Below are 12,141 nucleotides of genomic sequence, written 5' to 3'. Positions count from 1 at the left end.
GGTTACAGAAAACTAGATTTACATACTGAATAATATTAAAAACTTCTCAACTGAAAAAAAAAAACAAAAAACTTTTCCCCAGTTAACAACACTTTTCAAATCCTTCTCTTCTAAAACTCCGAGTCAATGTGTTTTAAGTCTGATAACATTTTTGTTAAGACCAACACACACGTGTTATTCATCTAGATCGTACATTAAGAATTATCAGAGCTTACATCAAAAGTTTTTAGGTCTCTTCAATCAAGTGAAGACTGAAAAAATTAATATGTAAAAGTTATTTAAAAAGAATTATTTATCCATTTTTTAAGTAACTTTGATGTTTTAAGTTTTCATCACACAATATCATAAAATCTACAAGGTTTATTTTTTACGAAACAAATTATTTTAATTAATTCAGTTAGAAATAGGGAAAAATAAAAAAAAGTATAATGGGATGCTTTATATTATTCAGTACTCAGAACACAACCTTGAAGGAAACACTGAGGAACATACCTTGGTGTTTCTGTTTGTGATGTGGAAATAACTTGTATACAGAGACATTTCTTAAAGCCCATCAGTTCCATCATTCTCTTTCCCACATCTTCTGGCCACTGTAAATCTAGTGCATTATTAACATCATCTTCAGATTTCATAGACTGGATACCTTTTGGTCTCAGGGCAGCCAGAGAGCAGCGGACAACAAAAGCTGGATATTTTCTAAATTCTTCTACTAATGGATAAAGATCTTTCAGATAAACCTTTTCTACATTTCCATAGTCAATGAACTGGACAAGAACTGGAGTTAAGGGCTGTTTAAGTTTCCGTGAACTCCTCCTCTGCATAAAAAAAACAACAAAAACAGACCCCTTGGAGATGATTTCAAATTTTATGAAAATGCTCCATCTAAAATTTTTGTTGCACAATGTGAACTACAAGGAGGTAGGGTTTGTATCTACCTCTGTACTGCACATCTGACAACATCCTGTACAATTTCTTTGTGACATATATAAATCTTTTCCAATTATTTAATTATACTAATCAATTAAAATAAATTTCTTTTTGTCGATACTTTCCATCACTTCATTATAAATATGTTTGACGTATCTCTAAAGGTCACACAAATCAAAAGGTAAAAAAAAATAAAAACCTGGTAAACACTTTGTTTTAAATCTCACAGAACAAGAAGTTTCAAAAAAACTCCCATCAGTAAAGCATTTGTTAGGTACGATATAAAAAATGTAATTAAAACTATTTGTAGTGCAATCTACTCATTCTATTAAGAAACTATTTACTACTCAGAGAAACACACTCATTAATTAACCCAATTATTCACTTACCTTTACAGTGTTTCACAAAAATTCATGTTTCTATAAAACTACTACATCTGCTAACACTAAATCTAACATACAGTTTCTATATAAGCAAGGCTACTGTTATAGCAAAACATACAAATTTTTTGTCTAATATTTTCACCATATATTTGTTCTTTAAATTGGAGACTTCCACACACACACACACACACACACACACACACACACATATTACTTTGTCTCCAACTTTATTTAGGAAATCCTCAAAGTTTATATAGTCAAATATTTATCATAATAAAAACTCCAATTTTTGTACAGATTTTAATAAAATAGCCCATACACACACATAAACCAATGATATGGTGTTAAAAAAACTACTGAAATTTAAGAAAATATTTGATAAAACTATTTTCCTTTCTATTATTACCCAGAAACTTTCATTTTAAACATCCAAGTAGTTTGAACTCATTTAACATTCATAAAATTGTATAGCACTGCCGCATTACACTAACTATTAGTCATCTGTGGTGAACAGAAAAACACTAAAATTGTATATTGCTGTTTTTCTAAGTCTCTCATACCCAAATCTCCATAATAACAATGAATTTCTAAATAATACAACATAAAAATAATTAATTATATCCAGAATATTAATATTTAATTTACTTATCAAAAATTAAATCATATAATTTGAAAACTGTTCAAATTATAACAAATTTTAAAAACTCTAATACCAAAAAACACCATTATGGACATAATTATGGACATTATGGAATTTTTTTCATATTCCATTATCGGTGTTAAAACCTAAAAATGTTCATAATATTGGAACTACAAAAAAACAACCTTTGCTACTGAGTTCAGTTGAAAGTTGAACAGAGTTAAATGGTAACAATATAATGAAATGTACATTGAGACATGAACACTAAACATCAACATTTAGATTTAAAAATATGTTTTAAACCACAGATTCTTTACCACCTATTCTCATGTATTCATGGGTCCTTTATAAATGCACTTGTTGTAGCTGTAAAGGTACCCATACAGGTAAAACTACATCTCATCTATAAATACACATGCACACAAGTATATGGAAATTCCAGCAAGAAAGAGCCATAAGCTAACTATTCCACCCAAGTCTTCCAGCTGATTACACAGTGAGAATAACTACTGCCCCATACTCTAGAAAACTTTAAAATTCTTGGCTCTGAGACCACAAATTATGGACTCTTTATTACAGAAACTATTCACTTTCAATGATCATCCAACACTAAATACATGAATTTGTCATTAATGCAGATTCTCGGTATTTTTTATATTTATTATTATTGTGCAGATAGTGTTTATACTTATATTTAAGCCTTTCTCTAAAACAGTTTCTCTTGTTTTTGTAAACATATGTGTGAATCATGTTTTGTTATACATTCCATTACATTGTTACCATTTAAATCTATTCTTTCTAAATTTCTGATTGAATAAAAAACAACAACAAAAACTTACAATAGCTAAAGTTTTTTTTTGTTGTTCAAATATTATGAACTAACTTTTGTTTTGAAGTTTAAACACTGATGACACAATTTGAAGAAATTCCAAAATATCTGTCATTAAAGATGTTTTAATTGTTATTGTAAAACTTTCATCTTCAAATGAATGCTAACGAAAATACCATTTTCTAAAAGCAGAAAATAATTTTCCCGATTTGAACATGCACTTTCTGTAATCTATATCTATTTTGTGTGTGTGTGTGTGTGTGTGTGAAAGAAAGAACTTGGCACTACTTTATGTGGATGTACACCTTGAGCCAAATATAAAAGACATCAGTCACAGTAAACTATCACTTTACTAATGTAATGTTAACTGGTGTCCCTACCATACTGGGGCCAGGAATGCTAACTGCAAGAGGTAAGTTTTATCTTACTTACCCCCAAATGGTAGTACCTTATTTTCATTTTTTATTTATATTTTTCATCTTTTTATGTTTATCTTTTTCTTATTTTAACTTAGAGAGCAGTCACCTTCCCACAACTGTCTGCAGCCAGTGAAGGATGATATAGATGTAGGACATTTTGGGCTTGAGCACCCACATCTTGCTCTCTTAATTTCTAATTTTCTTATGGAAGACTAGCAAATTGGAGGTCAAGACTGATAGACAGTGTATCCCCACCACAATGTGGGTCCTACATTTTCAGTCACCTCCGAAATCTAGGATACATTTTATAATCCTATGTTGTAGCTTGTACCTTAGGATTCTTTTTAAAAATATGCAGCATATTTTGTTCCATGTTAATGTGTTTTGTTTATGGCTTAAAAAATTTATGGTTAAAATACACACACACACACACACACATATATATATAAATATATATAAACTGAAAACAAAACAAAACATGTACATTAAAAACATGAGATGGAGTTTTTATTACCAGCCTAGAGCACATGCATGTTAACTGTTCATTTATTAGAAAATTTAACACTTTGAAGGTTCAAATGTGTTTATCTCAATTAATAGCAGTAGCTCATTAATAATATATTTTGTTTATTTCACTAATGTAATTGTTACTACATATTCTTAGCAGAAATAAATACTAATATATTAAAGTACATATTTGGCATTACATAATACAATGACTGAAAGTTATTTTTTCGTAGTAATAATTAATCAATAAAAAATAATAATAACACATTTTTGAAATGTGATCTTTGTCCAAAAGAAAAAACCCAAAATAATTTATACTTTTGAAAACTAAACAAAAAATGTCAGTAACAGAAACATAATTTAATTCTGTATTTTAAATCAATTACAAATTAATGAGGACCTCATTTAAACTTATCAGTGGACATATCAATCATTTCTTAGACTTATTAATTTCTTACCTTTCCTGTAGATGGAGTATTTTGGTAATAATCTTTTTCAAGAACTTTTATGAGTTTTACCCTGTACCAGTATCTATCCAAAGTGTAACGACAACAAAAGTAAAGGCCTACATGTAATGGAATACTATTATCTGGCCATTTCTTTAAAACTTTCATCCCATAGAAATGTGCCATTTTTTCACGCAGGTCATCAAGTAATGAATTTTCCTTGGTTACCGGATGGACATAGAATTCACTGGGAGAGACCACAACAGAAGCAAGTGCCACAAAGAAACCATCTTCACTTGTCTGGACTTTTGCTGGTGAAACAAGACAATTCCAAAAAAACATTTTACCAGTTGAGCTGTGGTCTGTGCTGTCTGACTGACTGTCTCCATTTAACAGCATTTCCGGTATCACACATCGACAAGAGGTCTTTTTCTTGAGGGGTGTTTGCTTGGTATCTTCTGATCCAGACGCTTCAGCAGAAGCGTCTCGAGATATCTCATTTTTCTTCGGTGTAAAGTCTGTTTCACTATCGCTGGTATTCTGTAGAGAACTTTGAGAAGTATCACTTACAAGTAGATTAGGCCTATTCTGAAAATGGTGATGTTGTGGCATGTCACTGAAACCTGATGCTGCATTTTGTGCTGTGCTGACAGGCACGTGATCTTCTGTTCCCATGTTACCCTGAAAACAATGGTTCAGTTTCAAAGAATCATAAACCGCAATTACACAAAAGAAGAAGAAATTATTTAATAAGTCACTCATTTTCATACTTTTTCAGTTCAGAACTCAAGCAAAAAATAGAAAATTCACGTTACTAAATACAGCATGAAAGTAACTAATTTTATCCAGAAATTTGATGTTCAATTTACTCATTAAAAATATTCAAAACCTTTCACCCTCACTTTCAAGAATGTACTATTGGATAATAAAGGGATTACTTATAAAACGAAAAACAAAAATTTAAACATAGTATCACCGATTACAAGCATGTTATTTTCATTTTTTCAAAGTTGTTATGGTTAAGCTCACTAATGAGTTAGCATATAACAGGTTTTTTATAATCCTGATTAAATTTATGAAACCTACCTTTTCGCTCAGAGCTCGCAATGCCAATCCAGAGGTAATCAAAGAGCTAGCAATGCTGTAATAAGATTGAAGCACAGGTACAAAACAACTGATCTCAACAGGGTGCACATTGTCTTCCACAGGCTGATAAAATGTAGCTCTTAAGCCGAATGGTAACAAAACTAGTTTCTGAAACTGATCCAAAGCTGACCCATGCCACTGCCCAAACAGGGGCTTCACCTAAAAATGAAATTACACATATAAACCATAAACAACAGTGCACTAAATCTCTCTACTTCAGAAAAATTCTAGGACTAGCAACTAATAGACTAAAATTTGTTATAATTATTACACTTTATATTTCACTTTTGTTCAGCAATTCCACGAAAACATCTAATACTTTTCAATAAGCAATTGTGTTATTTTCCAATATGACAGAAAACAAGAGCTTTTGTTTGGGCTTATATTCTGATAAAGTTAGCATAGATTTTCTTTTAACCATATGGTTATGGGTTGATATTCAATTAGTACAACTCATATAAAGAGTTATACACAGTTCTACAATATTTATGATGAACCCTTAATGTACCTTAATAAAAACTGGTTTTATTTTATTAAAGCTTACAAATGTTTTGTATACCAAAAATAAGATTATTATTTTCTATTTGTTATTTATTTATTTATTATGGTTATTTGCACTCAAAACTCTCAATAGTTCAATCACAAGGTGGTTTTTACATTAAGTGTAAAAATACTTGTTCCATCTTATTGTTTTAGAACCTTCTAAATGAATATCAGAAGATTTTTATGGTAAATGTTTACATTTTATTTTTCACTTTCTTTATCATATTTCTAACTATAAATATCATCAACATACAGTAATTTCTGAAACTGAAACAGAAAAAAAAAAAAACAACATATGCCTTTTAATTTTTCCCAAAATAATCAAAATAAATTGTCTTAACTGCAAAACATTTTATTTTTATGCATAATTTATTTAGAATTCTTCATTTTGACTTCCTGTTCTTTAGTATTATTAACTATACTGAGACACATCAACATGTCTTAAGATAACATCATTATATCATTGGTAGAGACACTTTAGCCTTTGGTGGAATGTTTTTGTTACACATACCACACTAAGGCTCATAAACCAAGGCAGTTTAGATTACATTTATAAACATTAGTAAACTTTACTAAATGCAGTTGAAAACATATATAAACACGTAAATTTATAATACAATACACAACCAAAACCTAAATACTAATTAACTGTCTATCTAACTGACATATTTCTGGATAAAAACAATGCTACATTCTAGTAAAGAGAGGACATCTGCCCCAAAAATACCAAGAGTGGTTTAAAGAGACTGTATGCAATTTTGCATCCCACTTTAAAATAACCAATAGAAAGTTGTGCTATAGAATAAGCTATTTCTATTGTTTATAAAAATGTACAGAAATAAAGTGTTGAGTGTGAAATCTTAGAATCATGTGAATTTGGCTTCTCCCAAGAGATTTCTTTTTCTTCAAATTTGCCCTGAAGAGTTTGAAGAAGACGATATCTAAACAGAGGAAATGGCCTAATTTCCGTATATACATCAAAGTCAAGTGTATGATAAAAATTACTTAAGTTACAAAGACCAAAAGCTAAGACTCGTAAATGCTTATGTGTCACAAGAAAACAAAATTGAAGTTTTTTCAAATAAAGTAAAACATAGATATTATAAAACACTGAATAATAATGTACATTTCAAATGTAACTCAATGAAACCTTGTAAAATGGACATAAAGGGGACATGTAATTATAAGGTTAATACACAAGAAGTGCAAATTAACATTTTCTTTCACATAAAATGTATTTCTGATGGGTACTTTCCTCTTTTCACCCAAAGTCAACTTGATCCTGGATTACTTTATAAGCAATGCTAAAATATATTTCACTAACAGTGCACCAGTATTTTATATCCAATCAGTTTTTCTCAATTTTAGAACACATGCTGATCATGTGAATACCCTCCACCAATCATTCTCTACCATCTATATCAGCACAGCTCTGTAACAGTCGTCACATTCAAAAAAATCGACAGGTACAAACTAGAAACACTAGCATATCAGTGAAGAGAAGGGATGAGAAATGGGTGAAAAGGGCCAAGTACCTATTGGAAAATATTGGTGAAGAGGAGGGATGAGAAATGGGTGAAAAGGGCCAAGTACCTATCAGAAAATATCAGTGGAGAGGAGGGATGAGAAATGGGTGAAAAGGGGCAAGTACCTATCAGAAAATATCAGTGGAGAGGAGGGATGAGAAATGGGTGAAAAGGGGCAAGTACCTATCAGAAAATATCAGTGGAGAGGAGGGATGAGAAATGGGTGAAAAGGGCAAGTACCTATCAGAAAATATCAGTGGAGAGGAGGGATGAGAAATGGGTGAAAAGGGCAAGTACCTATCAGAAAATGTCGGTGGAGAGGAGAGATGAGAAATGGGTGAAAAGGGCCAAGTACCTATCAGAAAATATCGGTGGAGAGGAGGGATGAGAAATGGGTGAAAAGGGCCAAGTACCTATCAGAAAATATCGGTGGAGAGGAGGGATGAAAAATGGGTGAAAAGGGCCAAGTACCTATCAGAAAATATCGGTGGAGAGGAGGGATGAGAAATGGGTGAAAAGGGCCAAGTACCTATCAGAAAATATCGGTGGAGAGGAGGGATGAAAATGGGTGAAAAGGGCCAAGTACCTATCAGAAAATATCGGTGGAGAGGAAGGATGAGAAATGGGTGAAAAGGGCAAGCACCTATCAGAAAATATCGGTGGAGAGGAGGGATGAGAAATGGGTGAAAAGGGGCAAGTACCTATCAGAAAATATCGGTGGAGAGGAGGGATGAGAAATGGGTGAAAAGGGCCAAGTACCTATCAGAAAATATCGGTGGAGAGGAGGGATGAGAAATGGGTGAAAAGGGGCAAGTACCTATCAGAAAATATCAGTGGAGAGGAGGGATGAGAAATGGGTGAAAAGGGCCAAGTACCTATCAGAAAATGTCGGTGGAGAGGAGGGATGAGAAATGGGTGAAAAGGGGCAAGTACCTATCAGAAAATATCGGTGGAGAGGAGGGATGAGAAATGGGTGAAAAGGCAAGTACCTATCAGAAAATATCGGTGGAGAGGAGGGATGAAAATGGGTGAAAAGGGGCAAGTACCTATCAGAAAATATCGGTGGAGAGGAGGGATGAGAAATGGGTGAAAAGGGCCAAGTACCTATCAGAAAATATCGGTGGAGAGGAGGGATGAGAAATGGGTGAAAAGGGCCAAGTACCTATCAGAAAATATCGGTGGAGAGGAGGGATGAGAAATGGGTGAAAAGGGGCAAGTACCTATCAGAAAATGTCGGTGGAGAGGAGGGATGAAAAATGGGTGAAAAGGGCCAAGTACCTATCAGAAAATATCAGTGGAGAGGAGGGATGAGAAATGGGTGAAAAGGGCCAAGTACCTATCAGACAATATCAGTGAAGAGAAGGGATAAGAAATGGGTGAAAAGGGGCAAGTACCTATCAGAAAATATCAGTGAAGAGAAGGGATAAGAAATGGGTGAAAAGGGCAAGTACCTATCAGAAAATATCAGTGGAAGAGGAGGGATGAGAAATGGGTGAAAAGGGGCAAGTACCTATCAGAAAATATCTGTGAAGAGGAGGGATGAGAAATGGGTGAAAAGGGGCAAGTATCTATCAGAAAATATCAGTGGAGAGGAGGGATGAGAAATGGGTGAAAAAGGGCAAGTACCTATCAGACAATATCAGTGGAGAGGAGGGATGAAAAATGGGTGAAAAGGGGCAAGTACCTATCAGACAATATCAGTGGAGAGGAGGGATGAGAAATGGGTGAAAAGGGGCAAGTACCTATCAGAAATGCATTTTCAGTACAAAAAAATGTTAACTTCCAAAATAGTCTTACCTCCATTCATGCAAAAGGTAGAATCCCACAATGCAAAGGTTAAGAGGTCAGTGAAGACACATCAATATCCAATCAAGCAGAAAGTAATTACGATGAAAGAACAGGTGAACAAGAATATGAAAAGAAAGCACACTTTTGAGGTAAAGCACTACTTCTGGAACAGGTATGCCCTTTACACAATAATTAATATTGGAACACAAAGAGGGAAGAACTACATTGGCAGGTACTAATATGTTCAGGAAAAAGATTACAGCACTGCAGTGACAAATATGGAAAGTCTGCCATGGAAGAGATAATGAGCCTGTATAAATATGTGCGAAGGGTAGTGCCTTGGGCTACATCAGAGAATGTTACGACACTGATCAACAAGTGCAGCCCTCCTATGCAAAAACATCCTGGGAAAACAATTTGGGTACATAGAATTAAGAAAAAAAAATGTATGCATGTTATCATAAGGGTTTTCATGAACATCCTACAATCAACATGTGCGTCATACATTGTCCACAAATGTTGCAGGCTATGGTACTTAATGCAGTGACAGTGAGCCACAGTGTGGTGCTGGAGAAAAATGAAATAACTATATGTGGACAGAACCCTATGAATGGAATTTGTATAGGTAAGTACAGTCTGCCTTGACAAAAACATCCAAGGGAAGCACCCTGCCAAAGACATTTTTCATCAGAAAGTGTAGTTTATCTGGGTGAAAACATGTGGGGTAAGAACCCTGGATCTTCCATATTATGTTATGGTATATTCATTGTTTAGTACAGCAATAATTATAATGACAAAAGCCCTCACTTCAATGAGTGGGTACACAAAGTTTGATTTGGTTTGTTAAATAAAACCCACTCAGAAGAAAGGAAAACTCCTTCACACTTCACTCTAGACTGAGAACCAGGAGTGTCAAGGACTCCAGTGTACAACTACAAGAGAAAAGAGGGTAATATGCATTGGGAGGCTTGAAGGAATGACATACTAAAGACAGTTCAATGGCTGTCTGCGAGTCCTTAGTTTCAAAATCATAAAAATCCCAATTGGTGAAATCATGATTCAATAAGAATGGACATAAATCCCCATCTACTTTACAATGAAATCCATCAATGATAGACCTTTATACATGAAACATTAATGACAATAATAAAAAAAACTGTGTGTGAGTGTGTATGTACACACACACACACATACACATGCACATTCCAACAGAGAAGCAACTGGTGGTCTTACAGAAACCTCATCTCAATAGTGAACATTATCGAAGTATACACATTTGCAGGTAACACAATATTAAGCATACCAAACCAGCAAACACCCATCAACAGATGGGATCATGAAACATGAGGTATTTGAAATAAATAAGATAAAAACAAAGTATGGTGACTTACCCCAGTCAAAAGGTAAACAGATGTGTGTAGAACTGTAACAGGAGGAAGACAATACCTGCCAAAGAGAGACACACCTAGGACATGCAGATAATGTGCAACAAATGTATTGGCAGTTGTCCACATACCAGCCAAACTAATCTTCTCAACAGGATTGCAGATTCAAGCAGCTAAAAACGATAAATTTGGTTTGAAGAAACATTACGTAAACAGAGATCTTCCAGGGGGAAGTGAGAATATACTGGTTGTATAAGTTGATGAACTCGACCAGTGAGTATAATAAGTGGTTGGTTGGTTGATTTGGTGTTTTACGGCATGAAGCAGCTAGGCTATCTGCACCAAACATCCGATAAAAGGTTAAAATTAGAGTAAAATTAATAAAATTCATAAAAGGAAATTAAGGTAAAACAAACAAAAAATTTTAAAAAACACAAATAGCATAAAACCAATGTTTACATCTAGTCTACAACGTTAAGAGAAAAACTGAAGTAACACAATTTGTAAAGGACTTTCTGTAGCATATTTGTAATTATCATAACTCGCCAGGAAGACTAACAAGTAAACACAAAAACCACCATCAGTCACCTGAAGTTGGTCTTTCCAGTCCTGGTTCTGAGTTATTTGACATTATGGCCATTTTCAAAAAGTAAAGTAATAAAACTTATAAAAGACTTGTAGCAAAAATTGTAATAATCACTCACCAGGATGATTAACAGGTAGTTCAAACAGCAGTGTTTTTCACCAAAGTTGGCCTTTCCAGTCCTGGTTTTGAGTTATTTGAAGTTACGGCCATTTTCTACTATCAAATTGAATTAGATGGACTGTGATTCTTAAAAGGGAATCACAGAGTATAATAAGTGATAGGTCATGAAAAACAGAGAAATTTCATGGAATAAATAAACCACATAAATAAAATACCACAAAACGAAGCAGTATGAACAACATAAGATCATAGAGAACAAACTGGAAAAATTGTCTATTTGGATCTGAATAAGATTACAGTTGGAAAATGGAAGGTAAGGAAATAAGAGAAAATGTTATAGAATATTCCTAAATATCTGATGTCTTTGGAAGGCCAATCTAGACAGGAGACACCATGAAGACACATTCATGACATAGTACTGGAATGACAATGACCAACTGCCAGGAGGAGAAAATAGGTCTTAAGGAAAAATGGTAAAGGAACATGTTGCAGAGGGTTCAAAGGAAGAATCACATTGAGATCCCAATTCAGCAGAAAAAATGGATGTGGCAGATGGACCAGCCAAAAGGAATGGAAAAGGAGGGAAATAACTTGCAAGGAAGTGGCTTTCTAGTAAAAAAAAAAAAAGAGAGAGAGAGAGAGAGAAATGGAAGGTGTTCAACAGAACAGTTCTATAACTTTCAACAGTTGACACATACAAATCCTGATCAAAGAAGCAGGTGAAGAACTGGGACAGATTAAAAACAGAAAAATTGGATGGATGAAAACTACAGTGAAAAGACCATAATCTGAAAGAAGAAAACATCTGGTACACAGACAAAGAAGAAGGTGAAATGGTACGAACAAGGAAAGATGCTGCACTAGAGCTGAGTCCCTGAGCTGAGGCAATGAATCAG

General features: G+C 33.8%; 1 protein-coding gene across 3 annotated transcripts in view; it reads right to left on the bottom strand.

Annotated features, from left to right (window-relative positions):
* LOC143247631 (uncharacterized) overlaps nucleotides 1-12,141 on the bottom strand; it is a 43,799-nt gene that overhangs the window by 16,334 nt on the left and 15,324 nt on the right. For all 3 annotated transcript variants that reach the window (XM_076495990.1, XM_076495989.1, XM_076495991.1), the window contains exons 6-8: nucleotides 5,238-5,456; nucleotides 4,164-4,832; nucleotides 493-815 (exon numbers count right to left, since the gene is read on the bottom strand). In XM_076495990.1, the coding sequence (XP_076352105.1) occupies nucleotides 493-815; nucleotides 4,164-4,832; nucleotides 5,238-5,456 (1,211 nt within the window). The remainder of the gene's footprint in view (nucleotides 1-492; nucleotides 816-4,163; nucleotides 4,833-5,237; nucleotides 5,457-12,141) is intronic.

This window comes from Tachypleus tridentatus, chromosome 3, assembly GCF_004210375.1.
Source record: "Tachypleus tridentatus isolate NWPU-2018 chromosome 3, ASM421037v1, whole genome shotgun sequence".
NCBI lineage: Eukaryota > Metazoa > Arthropoda > Merostomata > Xiphosura > Limulidae > Tachypleus > Tachypleus tridentatus.
This window is presented reverse-complemented; position numbering and strand designations above follow the sequence as displayed.